Genomic DNA, 26,608 nt, shown 5'->3' on the forward strand with positions numbered 1-26,608 from the left:
ATAGATCTTAATAAAACAGAAGCAGATTGCAGCAAATACTAAGGATCAATTCAGACTTTATTACCCCCTAGGAGAGATTTGCCAATGTTCTGAATCTTGTGCATTCTACTGGTGTATATCTAAATGTGACATATAGTAAATTAAATATATTGAAGTCAACATCCTAGCCATGCCAATCTTACATTGCTCCTATATGTAACCTCCACTCAAAGCCCCATCTGGATGATGTAACGGCAGCCAATACACTCACCACACACCAGCTATCAGCGTGGAGAAGAAGACATAGACGGGTATTATTTGGAGGCCTTGATTGGTGAAAGCCAGGGGGAAATTTGGCCAGGACACCAGGGTAAAACTTTTCTAGAAATGCCCTGGGTTTTTTTATGACCACAAAGAGTCAGGATTCATGTCTCATCTGAAAGACGGTGCCTTTTTGCAGTATAGTGTCCCCATCACTATACTAGGACATTAGAACCCACACAGACTGCAGGGTGAGCACCCCCGGCTGGCCCCACTAACACCACTTCCAGCAACAACCTGAGCTTTCCCAGAAGGTTTCCCATTCAGGTACGGGCCAGGCTCATACTGTACCTGCTGAGCTTCAGTGGCTTGACACTTGTGAGTTGTGTCTTCCAGGTGATGAGCCTGTCCCCAGCCCCCCTGTCCCTTCTGATCAAGGCGGCCCCCATCCTGACGGAGGACATGTATGGGGACATCCAGCCAGCGGCCTGGGAGCTGCTGCTCAGTGTGGATGAGCACATGGCTGCAGCAGCAGGTCAGTGAGAGCACCAGCAGCAGTGGAGAACAATCCTATTTTCTTCTGCTCCAGTTCGTTCCACAAATTCGTTCCCAGTGCCATTCTCTTGCATTCCCGTCTAACCATTCAAGCACATTTATTGCTTACAACACCTCTCTTTCCAAAATGACATAGTGGGCTTCCCAATTGAGAATAAAAGTGGAATTGAATGCTTAAAACAGAGTATAGGTTGCTTTTTGGATCAAAAACATCCCACTTTGGTCCTGGTTAGCCTTGTTCATGTCCTTTCTGAAAACCAAATTTCCTTTGGGTTTGGTGCTTTCATTAGTAGCTCAACCATACAACAGCACCTTAGATTACTTAATGTTGAGTACAATAATTTGATTAAGTAAATCACCCGCCATTAAAGACATCATCTGACAGTGGTCTGAAAACAGCAGCTCCAGAAAACACATAGTACTGGAAACCTAAATCTGATAGCGACCCAGATAAATCCTAGTTTGGGTCGCATGATTTAACACATACTTATTTCCCTACATTGGAACATGGTAAAGCCAGGTAGTTACCTATCCCTGGCTAAGGAGAAAGGGATCTTAAAAGTCATCAAAGTGCTCTGTTTCCTGTCTGTCTGTGCAGCGGCCATGTTTCTGCTGTGTGCTGTGAAAGTGCCCGACACAGTCACGGAGATGATCATGTCAGAGTTTCACCACCAGGAGGCTGTACAGAGGATCAACTCCGTGCTGAAGTTCTACACCCTGTGGCGCTTCAGGTATCAGGTGTGGCCGCGGATGGAGGAAGGGGCGCAGCAGATTTTTAAGGTACACAAGGCAAACTAACATTATTATGCCCTATGCAAACATCCATCAGTTGGGGACTATGTGTTTCTAAAGAATGTTTTCTGTGTTATTTCAGATCCCACCGCCCAGCATTAACTTCACTCTGCCATCCCCTATTCTGGGCATGCCCTGTGTGCCCATGTTTGATCCCCCCTGGGTGCCCCAGAACACAGGCAGTGTCCAGGATCCCATCAATGAAGACCAGTCTGTAAGTCTCTCTCACCCTGTTGTCTTTCAGTAATAGTGCAAGGTCCAGACAAAATGAAAGACAAAGGAAAATATGAAGTAGACTCTATAAACATTGCTGCTGCAATCTATAGTATCTGAAATTATGACGCCCTCTGAGTTTGATCACATTTCAATGGAAGAGACCATTTTAAATTCACATGCATACAGTATGTACTCAAAATAGAGATATTAGCAAAAAGATTTGTTTGCTTTTATTTCCATATTTGTCTTACCTCCTCCCACAATTGTTATAATACAGTACAACAGGAACTGCTAAAGTCAGAGTCTTAGGAAATGCTGGGCTAAATTTGTATTTATCTACTGTTTGCTGTATGCCTACGGGGTGTGGACACATTCCTTATGTTGCATACTTTTTTGTACATTACATTACATTTTGCCATGATGTAATTAGTGGAGCACCACAGGGATCTGTACTGGGACAACTGCTCAATTTCATTTTCTAAATAAATATGGGAATGCAATAATAAGTTCAAATAATTTGTTAGGATAGTCACAAGTTAGAATTCAAATCAAGGGATATTATGTTTAAATTATATAATACACTATTAAGCCCTCAATTAGATCATTGTGTACCACTTTGGTCACTATGTGATATAAAACATATTACTGTTCTAGAATCAGTCCAAAGAAGAGCACAGACGCAGTCCAGGGCTTAAAGGAATGTCCTACACTGACAAGCTGAAAGTATTGAGCCTTTTTAGTTTATTTAAATGGATGCCTACAGTCATACAGTTGTTTTTTTCTGCTATGAAAGCATGGGTGCAACGTAAACAGAGAATTTCTCCCTTCTTGACCATTTTTTAAAAAAACATTGTAATACAAGCGTAACGTGCCCCCTCCAATCTCCATTCCCCTGATAACAGTGGTACCCCTCAAAATTTCCATCCAATAGATTTCCAAACTACATTCAGACTGCTGCAATAAGTACTTGACTGCATCAGCACCACTACTCTACATCTTTACTGTCCATCTCTATACGGATCCACAGTATAGAGTAGACATCACAGTACAGTAGACATCTATGTGGATTTAGTTATCCATTTAAATGATATCCAGAAAGGCTAGAAAGAAGAAGCTAACAATGCAGCTCAATGCTATAGTGCCTACCACATCCATCTCTGCCACAGAAAGCAGCTAAGGTGAGAACTATCATTTAGCAAAGACAAACGTCCTTCAGCTTTTCTGCATCTGATCGGGTGAGAACAAATATGAGAAATGTTATGAAGATGAAAATAAGACATCTTTTCAATATTGTGAACATACAATAGCTTCATACACAGGGGTCGGTCCAACATTTACACCAAGATTCCTGACCTGAGTCCTGGGACAGATTCCAGGACCATCAATATTCAAATCAAGGCGGATGCATTTGCTGAGCTGATAAGGAGAGACCACAGACACAACTTTTGTTGCATTTATTTTTTGAACATCATCTTAACAGTGTTAAGCACTGTTAAGAACTCAATTAAGTTACAACACCCTGGACAAAATGTCCATAAGACATTAAGCAATAAATTCAGTGTTTGTGTGGTCATGCATGCCCTGTGAAGAGGGAATTGCCTCCTTCTCTAGTTTCTGACACTACAATACTTAATAAACACTTAGAATAGCATTGGTTTGGGAGCAATCCTTTTTCAGTCTCTGTTATTCAGCAGTTCTGGAGAAGATAAAAGCTGAAAATGTTTGCGATTGTTGTGCACGCACCTGCCTTTTTGCTGTGGTGCTTAATTTCTGGCTGGGATGCTAAGGCTCGGTCCCAGAAACCACTATTGTGGTTCTGGTGAAAGGCTGCATGGCTGTTTGTTTTCATGAGCTGCTGTTCTTTATGCCACAGGTGTGGATCATAGTGCTGTACTGTACTTCATGGTACTCACACAAGTGATCTGTTGTTTATTTTTCCTAGCAGGAGATATGTACGTTACCACTAACATACCTTATCATTGATTTGTTTTGTTTTTTTTGTAGTCTCCAACATTAATTCAGTCAGTATTTACAATAGTAAGTTGGGCTTTTTATACCAATGCTTGTTTGGACATGCACCCAGTTTCCTGAGATCATTTATTAACAAAGGAATGTCTTTTTAATCACATCACTGAGATATTCACACTGTCTGTTCTAGCTTTCCCTTTGAACATGAAATAAAACTATGATTGGAACCCAAGACTAAAATTAAACATAATGTTGAAATACAGTTAATAGTAGGAATAGTTTAGCAGTGAGCATTCAACAATTTTCCCTTCTAAAAGTATGCTGTGGTTTTACTGTGGTGGAAGCATGGCAGGGCCCAGTCAAGCATGGTAAAGCATAAAGAGGTATGGAAATGCATGGTAATCCACAGTAAAGCATGGGAATTGCATGGTAATAGCATGGTGAAGTGCCTTGCATATTGTCATGGGAAACTTTTATAAGGGACATCAACATTTTTGTGCAACGTCTGAAGTCTGTGTTTAAATATCATTTCATTTTCCTCCTCTTGTGGCTCATTCCTGTGAAACCCGCTGTCTGCTAACGAAAGCATATAACAATCTGATACTTCACCTTGTGTTAATTCTGGTAAAATGTGTTTTCAGCTGTGACATCTGTGAGCAGAATAATTGTATGATGTGTAACACACTTGAAGTAAATGGGCTATTTAATTCTTTTTTAAATGATATTTTACAGATCAGTTCCCCTTGTTATCTTAGGAAAGATTTTCCTTACGCATAGCTGAAGAAGAATGTAGACCCAAACATGATTCAGACCTGCCCACTCTTTATACAGTATTTAATAAAATACTATTAACACATGTGGGATCAAAATTCAATTATGTATGGAAACTTTCCTTCTTATAGCAGACATATAACTTCAGATGTTTTGACATATTCATCTCCAGCAATTCTAATAAACGTTTTATTATAATACTATATATTTAAATATGTATTCAATATTATATTAAATCTAGGATATTTATTATACTTTCCTTTGTAATAAGGAATATATTCCTTGATTTGAATTGCAATTCACACAGACCCTCAATAACTGGGAGTCCAGTGAGATTCCCACAGGCAGGATAGCGCATTGCTAGTTTCTAGAAATGCTCAAAGACTTTGCTCAGAAATCAGATTGTCTCCTGTTTTTCTAAGTTAATGTTGGGCTGTTCCCTTTTTATTATTGGTAAACTTCCTTATTGTTAGATGTTCTGAGGTTTTCAGTAATCCAGCCCAGGAGATAGAGCTATTAAACAGTGGTTCACTGCTGCAAAAAAACAGCATATTCAAAGTGTAAACGCTTGAAGAGGAGTTTTAATTAGGCAATTAAGAATATCTTTCATGCATAATCCCCCACATTCAAAGCCTACCATTCAAAAAACATCACTATGTATGTTTAGTTGTTTTTATTCCTTAAATTGTATTTTAATGCCTTACTTACAATACATTTATACCTTATTAACAAAGGTTATAGTGCTATAGTGCATGTAACAAGACTCTCTGACTGGGATATGAATCGCCCAGGGCACTACACACCCCTAGATCAGCTCTCTGCAGGCTACTTTATAAGGCAAATTGGATGGAGAGCTTGGCTAGTCTGCAGCGAAGGAGTATGTGAAGGAGGCTCCTTCCCTGTTTTGAGCGTTGAGTCATTTGTTGCTGAATTTGACTTTAAGCTGTGGTCCGTAGTTTGCTCCCTAGTCCGGTTACCGTTCCAGAGTCTGGCTCCTCATCGGAGCCCCGCCCTGCCTTGCTTTGTCCCTGTGCAGAAGTCATTCTCAGCACGGGCAGTGTCCCGCTCCCACCAGCGCGCCGAGCACATCCTGAAGAACCTGCAGCAGGAGGAGGAGAAGCGGCGCCTGGGCCGCGAGGCCAGCATCATCACAGCCATCCCCATCACTCAGGAGGCCTGCTATGAGCCCACCTGTAGCCCCCCGCCTGAGCAGGAGGAGGAAGGTGGGCTGCCAGCATGCTGCTAAGCTTCATGTCCCCCATCAGCCTTGTCTAGATTCCATTCCAAATCATCGGCACTTCACTGATATAACACTTGACGAGCAGGCCGAATTCTTTTATCATACAATTCTTACAAAATTGTGAAATATTATCAAAATAACATGTCCTATGAGAGCTAAAGGTTAAGGCTTAGGCCATTAAAACCAGCCCTTTTCCCATGTACTGTGTCATCGCACCATCTCAGAATCCCACCATCTCGGACCCGGTAGTTTAATCCAACCAAGATTAATTCTTTATTGCGAGAGAGTGTTTGATAGGTCCAACATCTGGTCTTAACAATATATCTTTGAATATTTATGTGTAGTCGTCCACCAGGAACACGTACATCTGTTTCTGTTCTGGGGATTGATGTCATGTGTCTGTTGTTCCCTGTCAGCAGAAGAAGTCACCAACCTGGCCTCCCGCCGCCTGTCTGTCAGTCCCTCCTGCGCCTCCAGCAACTCCCACAGGAATTATTCTTTTCGGAGGGGCTCGATGTGGTCTGTGCGCTCTGCCACAAGTGCCGAAGGTCAGCTTGATCCCCCCCCCATCCCACCGGTGTGCCTGTCTTTTCAAGTGTCTCACAAGCGCACAATTGCTTTACACTTCCAATCCTGAAATGCTATTATTTTATCCATTTCAGAGTAAGTGACTAAAAGGTAACTAAAAGTTAAAAGGTTTTATTTTTCATACAGTAAGTTCTTAATATAATTCTCCAGAATGGAAGAAAGAGTGGCAGCCAGGTCCAGAATCCAGGGTTCTGGTCTCAGGTATCTATTTGTGTGATGTTTGCCAATGCTTTAAATTCTTCCATTGTCCCACCAGGACATCTTGGCTAGGTTTGATTGGCTATTCTAAATTTTCCCTGTTTCTGTGGCCCTGAAATAGTCTGGTTTCCACAGTGCAGTGGAAGAGCAATTGTGTGCTCTAAATCCTTGTATCAGTTTTTCTGAGATAAGCTCCAGCTCGCCTCAAACCTTCCCAGAATAAGTGACTTCCTGCTAAAGTATTGATAAACTCTCCTGAATGAACTCAAAGTTCTGTCTGTACTGTCTAGAACTCATACATAGCTGTCGAATTAACAGTCCAAACAAAATCCAAAAATATTTACAGTTTAAGTATAGAAGACCAAATACCTTGTATTGCTAATTGCATCTTTGGTTCTGTTTGTGTGTTTTGTGCTCAGACGAGGAAAATGCAACAGAGCACACACCAACCCACCATGTGCTGCAGCCGCCACAGGCCGTGTTCCCAGCATGCATCTGTGCAGCGGTGCTGCCCATTGTCCACCTCATGGAGGACGGGGAAGTGCGGGAGGATGGAGTGGCAGGTGGGACTGATTCTGGACTCATTTTAACCTTGGTGTTTCAGCTCCATCTGTCTGTGTTTCAGCTCCCATCTGTCTTGCATGAGTACCTGTGTATTCTGTTAGCAGCAGCAGAGTGCTAAGGGCTCTGTATCTGTTCTGTGTTGCAGTGAGTGCTGTGGCTCAGCAGGTGCTGTGGAACTGCCTGATCGAAGACCCTGCTCTGGTCCTCAGACACTTCCTAGAGAAACTTACTGTAAGCAACAGACAGGTGAGACAGAAGGACCTCACTCTTTTTCCAAACACATCTTTATATCTTTATAACATCATACTGTATATGTATTGCATTGAAAGATTTACATCATTACTCACAGAAGTAGTTCAGGTGGGTAGCTGCGTCAGCATGCAAAGTCTGCAAAGGAACAAGTAATAGGTTTATTCCATGCTGAAAAGAGAAGAGAGAAAACACAACGTTTCGGCTGTGAAGCCTTCTTCAGGTGTGAGAAAGACACGGCAGATAGCAAAGATTAAATAGCACAGAAGAACAAAAGCTGGGATTGGGGAGGAGGCAGGAGAGTCAGAGAGACCACTCAGGAAGTGCAAAGTGGAGAGGGGTGAAGAAAGGTGTGAAGTCAAAACCTGCATGAGAATAGAGAAGATTACACAAAAATAAGTCGGTCATTAAAAAAATGGGGAAGGAATTACTCTCAGAAGAAATGTGATCAGTATGTATTGTTGCTCCTCGCTTGAGAATGTTTTGTTTAGAAGCATTGAAGGGGTATTAATCAATGTATATCTGCCTCAAATTAAGAATGTTATTGGCAGTGTAGCATTTTATGAAAAGGACATTGGGCAGTTTAAATCACCATAATAAAGATCATAAAAATAAATTTTTATTAAAACAATTGTAAAATCCTAAAGGTGCAAATGTATCTTGAGAAAATCCTGGCATGGTAGAAGCACTTCTGTATTTTTGTGAAAAAGAGATGAAATTGCTATGGATTCTTCCAGCTTTTCCCATGATATGTTTCAGGATGAACTGATGTACATGCTAAGGAAGCTGCTGCTGAACATTGGAGATCTGCCTGCACAGACGTCCCACATCCTCTTCAACTACCTGGTGAGTCTGGTGAGGCGTGCTGTCCTTCAGCTGGCTTGCAGTCATACGGAAACTCAAAAATGCAGTGCACTGTGTGATTAACAGTCCATTTTAGAAGAGAAGACTGCATAACGATTCAGTGGAAGAGACTTTCAGTTTGTATTTTAAAGAGAATGTAATTTTTGTGTTCTTCTGTGTTGCATACAAGACAATCAAGCTTATTGATGTATTTTCCTACTGTTTTGCAATGCATTTCCCAGCACCTCTGCTGTCTTTATCCCTGTCTGTGTTGCAGGTGGGGTTGATCATGTACTTTGTGCGCACACCCTGTGAATGGGGAATGGATGCCATCTCAGCCACACTGACCTTCCTGTGGGAGGTAGTCGGCTATGTAGAAGGACTGTTCTTTAAGGACCTCAAACAGACCATGAAGAAGGAGCAGTGTGAGGTCAAGCTCCTGGTCACAGCCTCTATGCCAGGTATGGCCTTCAGAAAGACTAAAGCACAGTGAGACTGAACTGAGACTGAAGCACAGAGCTGGATCACTAGTAAATGCATGGAAAAGCTCAAAGGCATGATGCAGACCATGAAAAAATATGTATGATATAGGAAAATTTAAGGCTGCACTGAAACCATGATGTCTTTAACATGTAAGATATCCAGACATAACAATGAAACAAAGTTCTATTTGGTCATAAGATTTTTTAATTTGACTTGCAGTCTATGGTCAAAAACAATGGTGTAATGTCTGTCTGTTTCCCATTGACTGTAGCTGCAAATGCAAAGTGAATAAAGTCCTTTCTGTGTCGCCCAGTGTAATCCAGTGATCTCAGTGAACTCAGTGGGAGAGTTTGAGGAGAGGTGTACAGTGTCCTGCTGTTGCAGAAATACTCAGTGACTATAGAACCTTCAGTCTGGTGATTTCACAAGGCGACCCCAGAGGTCAGTGCAAATGATGGCTGGGCCATGAATGCTTTAACTGGGTGTGTTGTGGCTCCAGGGACCAAGACGCTGGTGGTGCACGGCCAGAACGAGTGTGACATTCCCACACAGCTGCCTGTGCACGAGGACACGCAGTTCGAAGCCCTGCTCAAGGTACCACAACACAACATTGTGTGACTGCTTGGGTTTTGGTTGGGTTGACTGGTGGATGCAGCAGCCAGTTTAACTTTGGGCTGGCAGCTGACAGGCAAGCCCTTCATCTCTGTGGACCCAGAGCATCGTGTAATCCAGCAATTCTTTGAAGACGAAAATCATTTTTGTTTCTTTCTCCCTGGCTTTAATGCTTGTAATATCTCATTGCTTCATCCCCATTAAACCAGCAGCTCCGTACCCCCCCTTGTGGCCAAGCTCAATGACGCCTGGAGCTCCAAGAGCCTATCCTGCTAGCACAGGGATCAAGCTGCACTCTAGAGGAGAAGCCATTTTAAGCACACACGAACACGCACACCAGCACACGGGGAGAAATTAAAAATTCCAATTAAAGTAGCCAGCATCTTTTTGGACTGTAGCTTGAAAACCCAATGAATGTGACAGTAGAGATCACGCAAGCTCCACATTAAACACAGGACACAAGGAGCTAATTGCCATGCCATCGTTCAACCCTCCAAGCCCAGTCATTGGCATCATTTTTCAGCTCTCTGTCTTGCCTTTACGTACAGAGGCCTTGGTTCTGTTTAAGGTTTTTTTTTTGTTTTATTGCTCATTTGTTTCTAGTTGGAAAATCCCTTTTAATCTCCCCTGATTAAGACTGACTCATCCTCAGGTCTTTGGGGGAAAACTGTGTAGATTATATCCTAGTTCAAGGTGCCCATAAACTGTTTCTGAGTAGTAATACGGCTGTCTTGCTCCTTTCAGGAATGTCTGGAGTTCTTCAATATCCCTGAGGCCCGTTCTGCACACTACTTTCTCATGGATAAGCGCTGGAACCTCATTCATTATTCCAAGGTACCTGGTTGCTGGAAAGAAGTCAATCTACAAATAATTTTTGTTTTTCTTTAATGGAATTTATAGAATTCATATAAAGTATATTGTCATTGACATGTTTTATTAAAACGAATTAGCTTGTGTTGGTTCTCCCATGTGGCTTGAGTTATGTACTGCTTGAAAATTCACATCCCTGTTTCTGATTGCAACAGCATTAAGAAAGAAGATTGTAGGATTTGCCCTTTTCAATGCCTGGTGTCTTTTCTCTTCTGCAGACATATGTGCGCGACATTTATCCCTTCCGCAGATCTGTGTCTCCCCAGCTCAACCTGGTGCACATGCTTCCAGAGAAAGGCCAGGAGCTGATCCAGAAACAGGTGATGGTTTATATTAGGTTACAACACTACAGTGTGGAAACTGACCAACACAGCACTAACAAACATCTAAAACTGTCATGAACTGCATATTCTAATATTGGAACACAACAAAATGACTGATGCAAGGAAGCAATTTTAGAAGCAATTTTCCAAGAATCTTGTCAAACAGTTTCTTGAAGGAGTTCAAGAAGCAAAAATGTGGCTAGATTACAGCAAACACTCACAACCTTTGATATAAAGGAGGTTCTCCTTTTCTGAAAGTTGTCATTTGGCCGTACACTGCTGCAGGTAGTGCAACTTGTAATGGAAATACACGAGTAACTCTCAGTTTTACATTCCATTCAAGGATGGTGTACAAGGAGGTCAGTGAACTTGTTAGCAATGCTCTTTACTGCGCAGAGAAAATGTTCTCTACCTCTGTCAATCCCTTCTCTGGCAATTCTTCTCCCCAGGTGTTTTCCCGGAAGCTGGAGGAAGTGGGGCGTGTGCTGTTCTTAATATCCCTCACCCAACACATGCCTGCCGTGCACAAACAATCCCACGTCTCCCTGCTGCAGGAGGACCTTCTCCGGTTACCCTCCTTCCCACGGAATGCCATTGATGCTGAGTTCTCCCTTTTCAGCGAGCCACAAGGTACTTTCCCGAGTTCCATTAAGTAGAAGCTCAAAACATCTGGAAGAAGAGTGCACAGATTAGCTCATTTCTTTAAGGGGGGGCAGACAGAAAATATTTCTGAGTTGTCTTCATGGAAGCCTGAGAGAGAGGGAGACATCAGTAAAGCAGGTCGTTATCCAAGTAATTCACATATAGAAGGGAAACGTCTTATAATTATGATTATTTGTGTCATTAGATGACATGGACATGAAAACCCCGCTGATAGATTAGAACCAGTAATAAGAGTAGTGCCTGTGCAAGCAATGTTCTTCATTGAGGCACACAAATAATGATCCCATCTTGCATTAATCAAGAGAGCAGAATGACTCTAGTTCTACATCCTGCCAAAGTGGAGTTACTCTGCAGTGGTTGGGTCAGGTAGGTTCTGCAACATCTCCTTTCTATCAGCAGCCTTTCTGAAGTGGAAAACTTTATTATGGTTACAAAGAAGTTTGCATTGGATTCATTTCAGTATATCATACTTTCCATCACTTTGGTGTGTCTGTAGCCCTTCGGAAATCCACAAATACATGAGCAAGAAGCTTTCAAATACTGTACATTCAGTCCCCAAACTAAATGTGTTACCCAGGCAAGGAGCTCTTTGGTCTGGACACTCTCCACAAGGTCCTGTGGATCAAGCTGCTGGAGGAGATGTTCTTGGGCATGCCCAGCGAGTACCCCTGGGGGGATGAGATCATGCTTTTCCTCAATGTGTTCAATGGTGCCCTACTTCTGCACCCTGAGGACAGCGCCCTCCTTAGGCAGTATACTGCAACTGCGATCAACACGGCTGTGCACTTCAACCATCTCTTCTCCCTAAGCGGGTACCAGTGGATCCTGCCCACCATGCTGCAGGTAGGCACTGGCATGGAGCTGCTGTTGGTATTTATAAGTATTTATGGAGTGAACTCAAATTTGGAAGACATATTCTCTTGATATTTGGTGTTTGATTACTGAATAGTCTTTTTAGAAATGGCCATTATAGATAACGTAAAAAACAAAGTGTTTTTCATGTTTCTTTCTGCATTAGGTACAGAACTCTCTGAACCTAATGATCATTCCTTGTTGTCTGTAATATATTAATGTAGGAGGATCTGCTAAAATGTCTCCACATCCTTCAGTCCCACACCGTAACAAGAGTGTGCTTAGCATCCTGAGTCAGTTCACTGAAAAAGGCTCTCTGCTTTTCTCTGCCAGGCATACGCTGATTATGAGAGCAACCCCCTGTTGCGCCAGGCCATTGAGTTCTGCTGCCGGCAGTTCTACATCCTGCATCGCAAGCCCTTCATCCTGCAGCTCTTCGCCAGCGTGGCGCCCCTGCTGGAGTTCACGGTAAGACAGTGGGCACAAACTCACAAACACAGCTGCACCTCAGCCCTTCACTTACGGCTGGGGTCAAGTGGAAAAGAGCAAGGGAAAAGGGAAACCCCCCGTTTTCCTGTAGAAATATAGAGGGTGATTCTGATTCCTTAACTAAAGACAAACAAAAGACTTAATGACATTCATAGTGTTACATTGCATGAAGCTTTTTCTACCATATTGTAGTGTTATACTGTTACATTTTATAATGTGCAAGACAAGGAAGGCAGCAGTATTATATATTGTATCTATAGTATGTCCCACATGGGATAAGAGTGTGTTGACCGTCTAGAGATGTTACTGTTCAAGTGTGTATTTTTCATAGAGCTGTACCAGCAGTGGGCTGACAAAGGGGGTGTCGGAACAGTGTCTGTTCGACCTGCTGGTGTCCCTGGAGGGAGAGACCCCTGACACTCTGGAGGCGCTGGAGCTGGTCAAGGCAGAGAAGCCCCTTCGCTCCCTAGGTGACTGTGTCAGTCCCTGTAGCCATGGACACTGTGAATTGAATTGGTTTAAAACATCAATATTATTTACTATATTTTAGTTGATGACTCAGTATATGGCTAAATTGCTTAAAATTAAACTTTACTAGTTTAATGGTAATTAATTAACTCAAACTCCATGCCTGCAAAATATGTAATAATTTTAATATTTAATCATTTCATCACCTTGCAGACTTTTGCTATGGGAATGAAGATCTGGCCTTTTCTATCAGCGAGGCCATCAAGCTGTGTGTGACTGTAGTGGCCTATGCACCAGAGTCCTTCCGAAGGTAGAGTTTGCAGTAGAACTATAAGACTTTTACAGAGTATGAATAAGTTAATAATGCAAAAAATCGATATGATATTCTCCAAGACCATATTGCCTTAATGCCTAGAAGCACGTTAAAAAAAAAACAGGTCATTTTTTAATTAAGAAATATGAAGAAAGCTATTAGTAACTGAGTAGCAACAGGTGTGTTTTGAGGCTGAACAGGTTAGCTTGTGTGTTGTAATTAAAATATATCGCTTATCCAATGCCAAATGCTCCATTTGTACAGCTTGGCACTTTACCAGGGCAATCAGTGTGAAGCTCCTTACTCAAGTGTATTTACAGCTGTGCTCCAGTTGTGATTTGAACCCACAATATTATTCCGGCATCTAGAGCACCATACCTGTTCCCTATGACACTGCCTTGCTCCTGGAGTGAGCCTTTCTGCCTCTCAGTGTGGTGTGAGAGAGTGTGTGCATGGAAGGAGGCTTTACACATGTCCATGTCCCAGCCTACAGATGCTGATGGTGCTGGAAGCGCTGGTGCCGTGTTTCCTGCAGAAGCTGAAGAAGCAGACAGAGGCCCTGGAGTCAGCTTCTGCAGCCCGAGATGAGATCGCCGCCATTGCTGCCCTGGCCACCTCTCTGCAAGCCCTGCTGTACAGTGTGGAGGCCCTCACCAGGTCAGACAAACTTCTATAGCTGTAGACAGACTCTGCTGTACAGTGTCTCCGGGTCAGACTCACCTCCTCAGCTGTAGAAAGACTCTGCTGTACAGTGTCTCCAGGTCAGACACACCTCCCCAGCTGTAGACAGACTGCTGTACAGTGTCTCCGGGTCAGACTCCCCTCCCCAGCTGTAGACAGACTCTGCTGTACAGTGTCTCCGGGTCAGACACACCTCTCCAGCTGTAGACAGACTCTGCTGTACAGTGTCTCCAGGTCAGACACACCTCCCCAGCTGTAGACAGACTCTGCTGTACAGTGTCTCTGGGTCAGACACACCTCTCCAGCTGTAGACAGACTCTGCTGTACAGTGTCTCTGGGTCAGACACACCTCTCCAGCTGTAGACAGACTCTGCTGTACAGTGTCTCCAGGTCAGACACACCACCCCAGCTGTAGACAGACTCTGCTGTACAGTGTCTCCAGGTCAGACACACCACCCCAGCTGTAGACAGACTCTGCTGTACAGTGTCTCTGGGTCAGACAAACCTCTCCAGCTGTAGACAGACTCTGCTGTACAGTGTCTCCAGGTCAGACACACCTCTCCAGCTGTAGACAGACTCTGCTGTACAGTGTCTCCAGGTCAGACACACCTCTCCAGCTGTAGACAGACTCTGCTGTACAGTGTCTCCAGGTCAGACACACCTCTCCAGCTGTAGACAGACTCTGCTGTACAGTGTCTCCAGGTCAGACACACCTCCCCAGCTGTAGAAAGACTCTGCTGTACAGTGTCACCGGGTCAGACACACCTCACCAGCTGTAGACACACTCTGCTGTACAGTGTCTCCAGGTCAGACACACCTCCCCAGCTGTAGACACAAACTACACTATAAACTACTTTCTCCTGTTTGATTGCTCATTGAATTTCATTATTCTTGTGCTGTATGCTCACTGTCTCAATGAATCTTGACATTGAGTCCGTGCCTTTTCATGGAGGGTAGTGTATAAAATAAAGACTGCATTGCTGACACCCGAAGTTCAAGGGCACCTGAATACATTGCTATCCAACTCTCTTACATCATACTGCAACCCTTGCAATGTCATTTTTAAAAGATTGTTCCAGTCTCGTGTGGTTTAGCATTTTTACATACTAAAACTGTATTTAATAGGTCACAAATGATTATTTATCCATCTGTAATCTGAGATTTTTCAAACTGCTTTGAGTTATAAGGCGTCTGTCTGACCCCACAGGCCCATGACGGCCCCACAGATGAGTCGCTGTGACCAGGGTCACAAGGGGGCAACCACTGCCAACCACACCATGCCCGGAGGAGGAAACACCAGGTGTGTGAGGAAGGACTGAAGAGCCCGTCTCTGGGGATCTGGATTAAAAGGGAAATAACGAGTTCACCAATGTCCTAAACACTCTGCAGCCCCCTGGCATGACAATAAAATACTTAAATAAGTAATGTACCTTAATCTGGTGAGATAAATAAAACATAAATAAAACATATTTAATTCTATTACCTCTATGTAGTCAATTAGACTCTCTTTATTTTTAATTTAAATTACTCTACCTGTTGTCTGTTCAATCAGGGGAAATTGCTTTTAAGAGGTCATATATTATTTTACATTGTACATATATTCATATTACATAGATTATTGTAATGGATGGCTTTTTGAAAGTATTCTCCTCTGGCCTATCATTTTTAAAAAGTAGGCCCTTTAATTTGCAAGAGTAACAGATTACATTTAAAACAGGATTTTTACCCAGAACTGTCAACTACTATCGGGACTGGTCACAGGAAGGAAACAAATGAGGTTGTGAGTTTGTTCAGAGCCAGAGATCACAGAACATTGAGATTTCCGAGGAGGTTGTTCCCCACAAAATCACAGGACACAATGCAACCTAAGAAATCTGGGAAAATTTGGAGTCCCGTTTTGGAAGGGTGGCACTTTTGGGAGATTATAAATCCTGCAGTTGATGCAGAAACAGAGTAAGCATACAGTGGTCTGTCAGTAATGAACATTCGCAGCTAGTTACCTATTGTTGTAGCTGTATATAAAACAAGTGGAAGATCGTTGCCATTGAGACCTGTGTCAAGAAAAAAACAGAGGGTGTCATCTCTCAGAACAAGAACCAGCTTTCAAAAATAAAAGGATGAGTTTTCACATGGGTGTAGATCTTGCAGCAGTCCTGGGAAGAAGCACAGCTCATGTTTCTAGATTTAATTGAAGTTTCAGTTTATTTACATCTGTATTATGGGATGGTATCTTATTAGGATATCTTATAGAAGTATATCTGTATTGTAAGTGTAATATGTACAAGGTCTGTCCACTGTAGTGTTTTGCAGTGCTGTGACTGACTCTGTGGCTGACTGTCTCTCAGGGATAACCTGCACTTGCTGGAGGAGGGGCAGGGCATGCCCCGCGAGGAGCTGGACGAGCGCCTTGCGCGGGAAGAGTTCCGCCGCCCGCGGGAGTCCCTGCTCAACATCTGCACCGAGTTCTACAAGCACTGCGGCCCGCGGCTCAAGATCCTCCAGAACGTGGCGGGAGAGCTGCGGGTCACCGCGCTGGAGCTGCTCGACATCAAGTCGCACATGAGGTCCGGCGCGCGCTCCGTGTCCGTCCAGCTCTGTCCGGCTCCCCTGGGGCGTACGCGACTCCTGCGTCCCCCACACAGCGCTGAGCACAGCCCCTGTCTTCATTCTCTGTCTTCATTCATTCTGCCATCGTATCTTCACCCACAGGTCCATAGTCCCATCTAGATCAATACCTGAGGGCCAGTCCATACTTCAGCCATGTATGTGTTCATGCTGGAGAGTCTGGAATTCAGTGCATCAGCATCTTTCAGCCACAATAAAGGACTCACAGAGAGGGGAAGATCGTATGGTGATCCTGGGATAGGAGAGGACTGGTATAGCCAAGCTGATAGGGATAAAGCAAGAGAAAATAGGCTGAAGGATGAAAAGATGTTAAGAGCATATTATCAACCAGGACAAAAGGGCTGAAAATGGATAGGTGGATTATGAAATATACTGTATATTTAGCACCTGTATTGCTATAGTGCCCTGACATGCCCAGAGTGTGTGTGCGATGTTATAGGCTGGCAGAGATCGCCCATTCCCTGCTGAAGCTGGCACCCTATGACACGCTGACCATGGAGAGCCGCGGTCTTAGACGGTACATCATGGAGATGCTGCCCATTACCGACTGGACCACTGAGGCCGTGCGGCCTGCCCTGATCCTCATCCTGAAGAGGCTGGACCGCATGTTCAACAAGATCCACAAGATGCCCACGCTGAGGTATCTCCTCTCGGAGCCGAGGACTGATCTAGTTAACTGTCCCCAGCTCCAGGGTCAACTCCCAGCTCATTTTCCAGCAGACCTGGGGTAAATGTTTAAGGAAAAAAGATGTCTCTTATTCATACCTATTCCCTTATACATTTCCATGTTCTTTTTATAATTTGTTGTGGGAAACGGGGAACAGTGCTGTAAAATTCTTTGGGAACCCTGTGTTTATTGAAAAGATGGCATCTGAGAGGAGCCAAGCCTATACTTTGACGTCTCTCAGCCCTCTCATGATTATCCCCTTTCCAGACGGCAGGTGGAGTGGGAAGCTGCCAGCAGCCTGATCGAAGGCATCTGCCTGACCCTCCAGCGACAGCCAATCATCTCCTTCCTGCCTCATCTCCGCTCGCTCATCAACGTCTGCGTCAATCTGGTAAGGGAGACAGGAGCACTGGAGGCCTTTCCACATCCTCCGATCTACATACTGTATAGGCTGATGGGGAAAACTGGTGTACTTTGGTATCACCAGCAGCTTCTGGGCAAAACCCAGAGTTACAATGTGGCAGGCTAGTCTATTCAGGGATCGCAGTAGCAGGTGATCTGCCACTAGAGGACGCCAAATCCTCTTAATGCTTTTATTAGCATTCTCTTGTATCCAATGACAAGACTGTAAGGTAGCCTTCAGCATAGCACTAACCTTTACCTTAAAAAGAGGTATATTTGTGATTTTCTTAGAATGTTGCAAAATTAGATTCACTACATCCCCCAGTGTTTAACCTTGACATATATAAAGTCAATTCACCACTTTTGGTTGATTTGCGAAGGAACACTTTGAGAAAGAAAGACATCATACTTTGTAAAAGCCAAACCAAGCTGCCCAAAGCCCCTTTAGGTAATCAAATGTTACAGAAAATGTCACGGTAAAAATAGTGACTGTTTAATTGCCATTAAAGTGATGCCATTCAGTCCAAACCATTTTCTAAATGTAAATGCGGGAAATAAACTATAGAAGGTCACCCTTAATCCAAGGCATTTTAAGGAAAACAGGGGGCAGCAGGTCTTGTGGTAAATCAATGCTATCAAAAGAACATCATATACAGGGAAAAAACTCATGCTTCTCTTTTACTTGTATGTATTCAAAAACAATTTGAAATAATTCATTATTAAAGGTAAGATTTATAATCACAGAGAAACTTTGTAATTACATATGAAAAAGTATACCTATGTGATAGACACAGAACTATTTAGCATCTAGTCAGGACAAATACCCAAATGTTGAATATGCGATGGGCTAATTTTTAAAATACACATCAATTTGCATGTGAAAGCAGGAGATGTGTAATTGCTGTTATACCTATTATAATTGTAAGATACTAGATTCAGACTTAATGCTGAATTTTCAGTGTTTCCAGATGCTATGGGGCTGAGCTCTTTCAATGCTCTCTCAGGTGGTTTGTTGGTGTTATTTGCAGGTGATGGGAGTGGTTGGACCCTCCAGTGTAGCTGACGGCTTACCTCTGCTCCACCTGAGCCCTTATCTGTCCCCCCCACTCCCCTTCAGCACTGCTGTGGTCAGACTCGTGGCTCTGCAGATACAGGTAATTACCATTCACCCAGTCGTCAGTCCTGAAGCGATCAGTCTTCAATAACATAGGCAATTTGTCATACACTGGATGAAAATAAGCAGAATTAAATAGGAAAGAAACTTAATTAGTCATTTATTTCTCAAGATGCTGGGATACCTACTGTATATCTTCGCAACCCAGCTTACACATTGATTTGCTGTTTACTACTTCTGAGAAAAGCATCCCTGTTTGCAAGTTTAAGAAGCAGTGTCTTCTGGTTATACTCCTACTTCGCTTTTCCTACAGTGTAATACACATTCTCCATTGAAGATAACACATTTTTCTTCCTTATGCGAGGCTCCTCTAACAGATCGACCTGTTTGAATTCATTGACAGGCTTTGAAAGATGACTTCCCTCTTAGTCATGTGATCTCCCCATTCACCAATCAGGAGAGGCGAGAGGGGATGCTTCTGAACTTATTGATTCCATTCGTTCTGACGGTGGGGTCAGGGAGTAAAGGTCAGTCTGACAGCCGGGCCTTCTACATGGGTCTGTTACTATTGTGAATGCGGCTGTAATGAAGATTTATATACCTGTGGTATACACATCACTCACAAGACCAGTTCAGTGTATATCAGTGGTGTCTATTTGATGGAACAGATGTATTTGTAGCCGTCTCTGAGTCTATATCTTTTCGTTTATGCATGTCTGTCTGCATGCAATGTTCGTGTGTCTTCATCATGACATGTGAGTTGTATGCGTTTGCCTGTACAAAACAGTATTTTGGTTTGCACGTGACAGCTCCCTGCCCACTCTGCATGTGTATGTCCTACAGACAGCCCACACCTGGAGCAGCCAGAAGTGTTCCTGTTGCTGCAGACTGTCATCAACATCCTGCTGCCCCCTCGCATCATCAGCACCTCCCGGAGCAAGAACTTCATGCTGGAGAGCTCCCCAGCACACTGCTCCACTCCTGGAGACACTGGCAAGGACCTGCGAAGAGAAGGGCTGGCTGAGTCTACTAGCCAGGCAGCCTATCTGGGTACGAGCAGAGGACCCCTAAGCCTCGTGGGGAGAGACTGGAGGAGCTGAGGAAATGAGAAGTGTTAATGTGGAGTGTTGTTACCTGTGTGAACGTCAGTCTCTCTGTGTCTCAGCTCTGAAGGTGGTGCTGGTGTGTTTCGAGCGCCAGCTAGGCAATCAGTGGTACCGGCTCAGCCTGCAGGTGAAGGAAATGGCGCTGCGCAAGGTGGGAGGCCTGGCTCTCTGGGATTTCATCGATTTCATCGTCCGGACCAGGATCCCCATCTTTGTCCTGCTGCGCCCCTTTATTCAGTGCAAGGTGAGCGCCTCCCTCAGCCTCTTATGGGAGCTGGATGGTGGAGCCCCGGGGTGTAACGTGTGTTGCTTTCCAGTAACAAAAGAGCTTGAAGAGGAATGTCTTCCCTTTAAAAGCTGAAAAAGAACATATGATTTCTTTAATGAACAACCAAACACGCAGCTTTTAAGGCTCTGTGACATGGCTTCTCTGTTGAATTTTGCTCTTGACGTGAACCTGAACGTACACTTACACGGCGGTCCCATGGCCGTGAGACCTTGTGAGCCCTCTCCCAGCTGCTGTGTTTCTCTCCCCATGCCTCTGCCCTTTCTCTCGAGTCCCCCGCCTGAGCCTCGCCGGTGTTTCTCCGCCCCCCCCAGTTACTGACCCAGCCGGCGGAGAGCCAGGAGGAAATCACGGCCCGGCACCACATTGCCGACCAGCTAGAGCGCCGCTTCATCCCGCGGCCTCTGTGCAAGAGCTCCCTGATAGCCGAGTTCAACAACGAGCTGAAGATCCTGAAGGAGGCCGTTCACAGCGGCTCGGGTGAGACAGCCCTGCTAGGGGAAGGGTGAAGGCAGATTCTGTTTAGAAGGATTGATGTATTTTTTTGTTTGTTTGTTTTAAGAGTCTGATCAAATCATCATTATGAAAGCATCGTGACAGACTTCATAGCGTTATCAAAGCCTGACAGCTTCTCATTTGAGATTAACCTTATATTAGAATGCCAGCTTGGGATCTATTCATTTATACTTTTGTTTCTTCAACGTTTATTATTTTTCATTACTCATAAATCAATGTAGTATACAGAAATCCTCACATCCAACATCCACCCCTAAGCTAACCATTCTCCTATTCCTAAACTTAAATTTGTATGTAATCTCAACCCCACCTCCAACCTGCAGAACACATGTTAATGTTAATACTTAATGAGCCACCATACTCAGAGCAGCTCTTTTCACAGTGAGCATGCAGATATACTCAAGGTTAGAAAGGAAATTGGAAGAGAGATCCCATATACAGCCTCTTGTAGTAAGTGTTTAATAACGTTTCTTTCAACACTATGACACTGTGTGATCTCTGCCACCTATCTAACACAACAAACCCTTCACCTCAGTATAAAGCTATGGGGTAAACCTAGATGTTCTCTTACCAGAAAGCTTGCCTTTTCCCTAAACCTGACTTATGTTTTTAGAGCACAAATCATTAACGCTCCCGCTTTCTGTTTCTCCTCAGCCTACCAGGGCAAGACCTCCATAAGCACAGTGGGCACCTCCACGTCGGCCTACCGCCTCAGCCTGGCCACCATGTCCCGTTCCAACACGGGCACCGGCACCGTCTGGGAGCAGGACAGCCAGCCCTCGCACCAGGCCTCTCAGGACACGCTCAGCCGCACCGACGAGGACGATGAAGAGAGTTAGACTCCTCTGTTTCTCCTTTCCTCCGCGCAGCAAATTCCTCCGCTTTATTTCCCCACTGTTGGTGACTCTAGGGCCTAATTCTGACAGAATGGCCTTGTCTTCCCGCCTGCCTAAAGCTGATTCCAGCCCTTGCTTCAGTGTTGCTGATTAGAGTCCCTATAATGTATCAGCTATGAGTTAACTTATTAGCTAATTGACGACTATTTGGAAGTGTTTTTAAAGTTACTTGTACAAGAAAAGATGTTCCTGGCATTTTTTAAATGTTTTCCTTTCTTCCTTATTCCATACTTGCAAACATATCTGGACCTTTTCAATGTATATGATTTTTTCACAGTTCTCCTTCCATTTTTCCTGTACTCTCTGGGCTGCCCTCCCTGTACTAACATGTAAACAAAAGAAATATTCACCATATTGGACCAAATATTGGGCTGATTGCCTGCCCTCTAAGGGAAGAACAGCAAATCAGGCACTGGTGTGGAAAATCAGAAGGCCAACAGATTTGTGTTTCTAGGAAGCTCATTTTTGTCATAGTGAATGTGATGTGTTCTCTACAGCATACTTCAAGTTAGTAGTATACAATATACTGTCACTCATGAAACACAAATTTAATCTATATGTATTAGGTATTCATCTGTTGTATGAAATGGTATGTAGTTAAATAAGAAACACGGGTTAATTCTACACAGAGAAAGAAGAAATAAATTTGGTCTGTTGAGCCTACTTCATGTAAAGAATAGTATTTTCAAGTTTTCATTTTCGTTTATCCCCTGTAGTCCATATACCTAGACACTTACATTTTATTGCTTATTTATGATGACTGAATCATACTAATGGTTTATATACAGTAAGGCACTTTATGAAAAGCTAGTTTATCTATATAGGATTCTGGGTAAACATGAAAAAACAACATGAGGGTTCCATTATCTCCTTGTTAGTGTCCTTCTATAATGCTAGAATACAGGCTAATTCTAGGCTTTAAAATTCCAATATGCTGCATTTGTCTGACAGGGGATTCCTATAACTTCTCTTCTCTCCACCTTTCTCTTCATTTGTTGTCTATTTCTTATTGTCACACATTTTTTCCATACTGTATCTCTGATTCATCCTATGTTCCTCTTTCTGTCTTTGCCTCTCTTTCTCTGACCTTATGCTATTGTGACACCCCCTATATGTCTCTCTCCGTCTCTGTCTCTGTGGTTCTGTGCTGTTTCTTCAGATGACTCTGTGAGTGTTCCTAGTGTGGCCAGTGAGCATGATGCCTACCTGGCTAATGTGATTGGCCATCGTCGCTTCTCCAGCCATGTGACCAGTGTCTCCACTCCACCCACTGAGCCAGGCTTAAGCACTATGCTGCCCAGTCAGAGGTACGTATCTTCTTCCACTTCAATAAAGCAGCTTTTTTAGCATCCTCCCCCTTATAATATGTTTGTTTTATAAGACAGTTGTCTCCTATTTTACTTTTCTTCATTTCTAGCCAAGCTCTCCACTGTCTATTATTGTTACTGGTTGTTTTAAAGAAATATTATGAACAGTACTGAGGACATCAAAGACCTAAATAACCGGAGATAAGTCTGTGTAAGTGCACAGGCAGTGTTTGAATTTGCATCAAGTAATAATTCAACACTGGAAATGTGCATATGAAATAATAATGTAAAAAGGAATTGTTAAATCCTCTGAAAAAGGATTTGCAGCCAAAAGGGCTTGTTAGGATCGTTAAACATGTGAAAGCCCAAGAATAAATAAAATCCAAACATCCTACGTTTGGATGTTAGTAGCCAATTGATCTGAGGATCTAATCCAGCCATTTCTGGAAAGAGTGGGTAGCTTGTTCCAGACTCCCACAGCCCTTTGTGTAAAAAAACATACATTATTGTATTGAGCACAGCAAGAAATCCTGTGTAGCAGGAAAACAAAGCTGACTCCCCTCCCCATAGTAATGGACTGCTGAATTTCACTTCACGTCACTCCAGTTGATATCATTTATCTAATGAAGAAAAGAGAAATGCTCGCCTGATAAGACTGCAGAGACAGTATGAATTTGTGTATGGCTTGTTTGGCTTTGACCCTCGGTGTAACCTTCAACAGTCTTTTAAATACTATATTTGAACAATTATAGGTTGCTATGTGCAACTGCCATCATGGAATGAGTATCTTATAATGCTGGCTATGCAGTATATGTACTTTGTGATCTCCTAATTTATACGATATGGTGCATATTATCTCAGCAGGGGTCACAGTTAGCAGGTGGTATGAAGAAGTCATCCCATGTGGAGGAGGTCTGTGTGTTTGGTGTCTTTGCAAACATCATGGTCACAATAGCCATTGAGTTTGCTCTAATCAAATCTATTCAGCTATTCAAATCTATCCATTATCTTTCTGCATTTTTTATTGGTCAGATCAGTCCACAGTGAAAATCTGACAAAACAATGAGGTGAGATTCTTTATCATTTTAAAATATTCTTAAGAGTAGAAGCAAGGTTCCAGAAAACATTGACAAGTGTGCAAAAGAAAATAGTGCTCTATAGTGAACAAATAAATCACTTTGCCCACAGTTGGGTTTCATTTAGAAAGAACTGCAAATAAATACTGGATATTTGAAAAGCTCTCTAAATAAAAAAAAACGGAATAGTAAGTAAATTGGAATTGGAAATTTTGTTTTAAAAGACCCTGCAGATCCAGACCTTATCCACACGGTGGCGCTATTTTGCTTAGGAGGACATGAGTGAACAGCTGAGAAAACTGCATGCTTCTCATTTTTCCCTAAATCCTCATCTCCCTGCCCCTCTACAGTGAACCCAATGTGCTAGATGAGTCCCAGGGGATGATGGCAGAGATTAACCTGTCTAGGTACAGTGTCACAGCCGAGCTACCTGTGTCTGTCAGTGTCTGTGCTGGGAACTACTCCCAGCACCTTCTCCTCCACTCACTCTGTCTCCGCCCATCACATCCAGTCAAAAGCCCCCCTGCAGTTTCCTGTTTGTTCTTTATAGATGCAGTGCATTTTTTATTTGGTTTGTAATTTATAGTTGTTCTTTTTGTTTCCTTTTCTAAACTCCAACAAAGAACTGACACCATCCCAACCATTTGCTGTGCCTTAATCGTGTGGGTTGAGATTAGCAGGGAGATCTTTTCCTGACGTGTTGCTGTGTGCAATGCTCCATTGCAGTCAGTCCATAGTGCCATAGTGTTCATACTGTACATGCGTGCCAGCTTTTGCCAATCAAGTCTACAGCCCTGTATTAGGGTCCTATTGTGGGAGACGCTGAATTGGTAAACAGTTAGCAAGATTTCTTGTGTTTTTAATACACATGAGAGGGGGGTTGTAGAACATAATCGTGTGGAGCACACATTGCAGAGTCGCAGATCTTTTAATAGAAACAACATTAACAATAGCATTCGTATGTATTCAGTGGACTTAATTTCCAAACTGCTATTGAATATTGTAAAGTGTTTTTCTGAGAAGGGGTGTCAATGTAAGTGTTTGGGATAAAGAAGACCCTAAAAAGCAGTGTATCAATAAGGAATGTGATAAAAAGGAATTCAGTCACGGATTCTTTTTCCTTCATTTTACACACCAGGGAAACCTCATTCTGATTGAGTATTGAACTGATTTAACATATTGTGACATGACAGCTTTCAAGAGTTAAAGTAATGCAAAAAAGCTGTTCACCTGAGATTGGTTGAGAAGCCAAAAAAGTTCTAATTCATGCATACTTAGATGTTTTACACTTACGTTCAGTTACTAATTTTGCTCTGATAACAAAAATCTTTAACCAACATGTAAGTGGTTACCAGTAACCACTTAAAAAGTTTCTTTATATCACGTGTGTAGTTTGATTTATTTATTTAATTTGGTTTTAGAGAGCTGTTATGTACCGGTGTTGCCTCTTCAGCGCTCCCACATTCACTAAATTGTTTGATGTTCAAATGATATGGCAGATTATATCAGACTGTGAATGTCTATAATCTGTGTTTTGCTGTGGTTTCTGTACTGTCTGTTGATTTTGATTTCTGTCCTGAAGAAGGTTGTATTTCTTGGAAAAGCAAAGGGATGCTTTTTGGCACAAAGAAGAAATGTTAGTAGTCTCCACTACTAGCAGACAAACATGGATCTCCTGGATTGAGATAATACTATCCATGTTGCAAGATTGTAACCTAACATGGGAATTCTTAGAACTGAATATTTTCAATGTCATATTGTGTAGATTTCCAAATTTATTCATATCAAATTATTTAAGATGTTTTTACATGCCAGAACTACATGTAGAGCACATCTTTTCTACATGCTTTTATTACGAGTGTCATTGGGCGTCATTTCTTTTAGAAAGAATGTTGTTTTCTTCCATTGATCTTTTTTTACTTTTTCCTGTTTAGTAAACAAATTTAAACTCCAATTACAAATGATTTAGATTCAAATTATTTTTAATAAAAAATTAAAGATTTCTTAACCTTTCTCAGTTGTGCCCACAACTGTACACATGTAGTGCTGCAGAGACTTTTGTGGTGGGAATGATACAAGATAAAATATGGGCAGTGTAAAAAGCAGGTAATACAGCCAATCAAAATTGTTTGTTATATTTCACAACAGCACCACTCCTGAGCTCTCTGACAGTATGGGACCATGAACAGGTGCCAGGGGATTTTACAGGGTGACTTTTTTGTTCCAATTTTTTTTTTCATAACTGTTTCTAAGCGATCAGTAAGAAACGTCTCTTTTTCACGCCCTTTGTTCACTAGATTTGAACCTCTTCAACCTCATAGGTTACCTTACGTAAAAGTGGGAAAGTATCTTCTCAAGCTCCGAGCACGGCTGCTGTGTATCCGTGTCGCTGACTGGAAATCTGTGTGTCTGTCTTTCTGTGTGGCTGGGTCTCCACAGGGTGGCGAGTGTTCAAAGTGAGCCAGGACAGCAGAATCTCCTCATACAGCCACCACTGGGGAGGAAGAGGGGTCTCAGACAGGTGAATACAGAAACTGCTCTGAAAATTACACTCTACCATCACCACAACACAAACTACAGCTGTAGCAAACCACAAAATGACTACAGTACAGCAGAGTTAAGAACCCTGACCAGG

The 26,608-nt window shown here is 42.9% G+C and overlaps 1 protein-coding gene across 10 annotated transcripts in view; it reads left to right on the top strand.

The window, feature by feature from the left end:
- LOC102687983 (unc-80 homolog, NALCN channel complex subunit) overlaps nucleotides 1–26,608 on the top strand; it is a 69,441-nt gene that overhangs the window by 37,168 nt on the left and 5,665 nt on the right. For 4 of the 10 annotated variants that reach the window (XM_069196396.1, XM_069196391.1, XM_069196394.1 and 1 more), the window contains 32 exons: nucleotides 637–775; nucleotides 1,394–1,575; nucleotides 1,670–1,801; nucleotides 3,808–3,840; nucleotides 5,579–5,765; nucleotides 6,199–6,330; nucleotides 6,988–7,131; nucleotides 7,278–7,378; nucleotides 8,141–8,227; nucleotides 8,502–8,685; nucleotides 9,207–9,301; nucleotides 10,064–10,153; nucleotides 10,408–10,509; nucleotides 10,962–11,142; nucleotides 11,753–12,018; nucleotides 12,361–12,495; nucleotides 12,848–12,986; nucleotides 13,198–13,294; nucleotides 13,784–13,954; nucleotides 15,186–15,278; nucleotides 16,324–16,542; nucleotides 17,043–17,243; nucleotides 17,538–17,661; nucleotides 18,701–18,826; nucleotides 19,190–19,313; nucleotides 19,630–19,836; nucleotides 19,952–20,136; nucleotides 20,493–20,658; nucleotides 21,349–21,528; nucleotides 22,750–22,897; nucleotides 24,324–24,380; nucleotides 26,413–26,494. In XM_069196396.1, the coding sequence (XP_069052497.1) occupies nucleotides 637–775; nucleotides 1,394–1,575; nucleotides 1,670–1,801; nucleotides 3,808–3,840; nucleotides 5,579–5,765; nucleotides 6,199–6,330; nucleotides 6,988–7,131; nucleotides 7,278–7,378; nucleotides 8,141–8,227; nucleotides 8,502–8,685; nucleotides 9,207–9,301; nucleotides 10,064–10,153; nucleotides 10,408–10,509; nucleotides 10,962–11,142; nucleotides 11,753–12,018; nucleotides 12,361–12,495; nucleotides 12,848–12,986; nucleotides 13,198–13,294; nucleotides 13,784–13,954; nucleotides 15,186–15,278; nucleotides 16,324–16,542; nucleotides 17,043–17,243; nucleotides 17,538–17,661; nucleotides 18,701–18,826; nucleotides 19,190–19,313; nucleotides 19,630–19,836; nucleotides 19,952–20,136; nucleotides 20,493–20,658; nucleotides 21,349–21,528; nucleotides 22,750–22,897; nucleotides 24,324–24,380; nucleotides 26,413–26,494 (4,509 nt within the window). The remainder of the gene's footprint in view (nucleotides 1–636; nucleotides 776–1,393; nucleotides 1,576–1,669; nucleotides 1,802–3,807; nucleotides 3,841–5,578; nucleotides 5,766–6,198; nucleotides 6,331–6,987; nucleotides 7,132–7,277; nucleotides 7,379–8,140; nucleotides 8,228–8,501; nucleotides 8,686–9,206; nucleotides 9,302–10,063; nucleotides 10,154–10,407; nucleotides 10,510–10,961; nucleotides 11,143–11,752; nucleotides 12,019–12,360; nucleotides 12,496–12,847; nucleotides 12,987–13,197; nucleotides 13,295–13,783; nucleotides 13,955–15,185; nucleotides 15,279–16,323; nucleotides 16,543–17,042; nucleotides 17,244–17,537; nucleotides 17,662–18,700; nucleotides 18,827–19,189; nucleotides 19,314–19,629; nucleotides 19,837–19,951; nucleotides 20,137–20,492; nucleotides 20,659–21,348; nucleotides 21,529–22,749; nucleotides 22,898–24,323; nucleotides 24,381–26,412; nucleotides 26,495–26,608) is intronic. The other 6 variants (XM_069196393.1, XM_069196398.1, XM_069196392.1 and 3 more) reach the window with 5 other exon arrangements.

The sequence above is a fragment of the Lepisosteus oculatus genome, chromosome 12 (assembly GCF_040954835.1).
Source record: "Lepisosteus oculatus isolate fLepOcu1 chromosome 12, fLepOcu1.hap2, whole genome shotgun sequence".
Taxonomy (NCBI): Eukaryota; Metazoa; Chordata; class Actinopteri; order Semionotiformes; family Lepisosteidae; genus Lepisosteus; species Lepisosteus oculatus.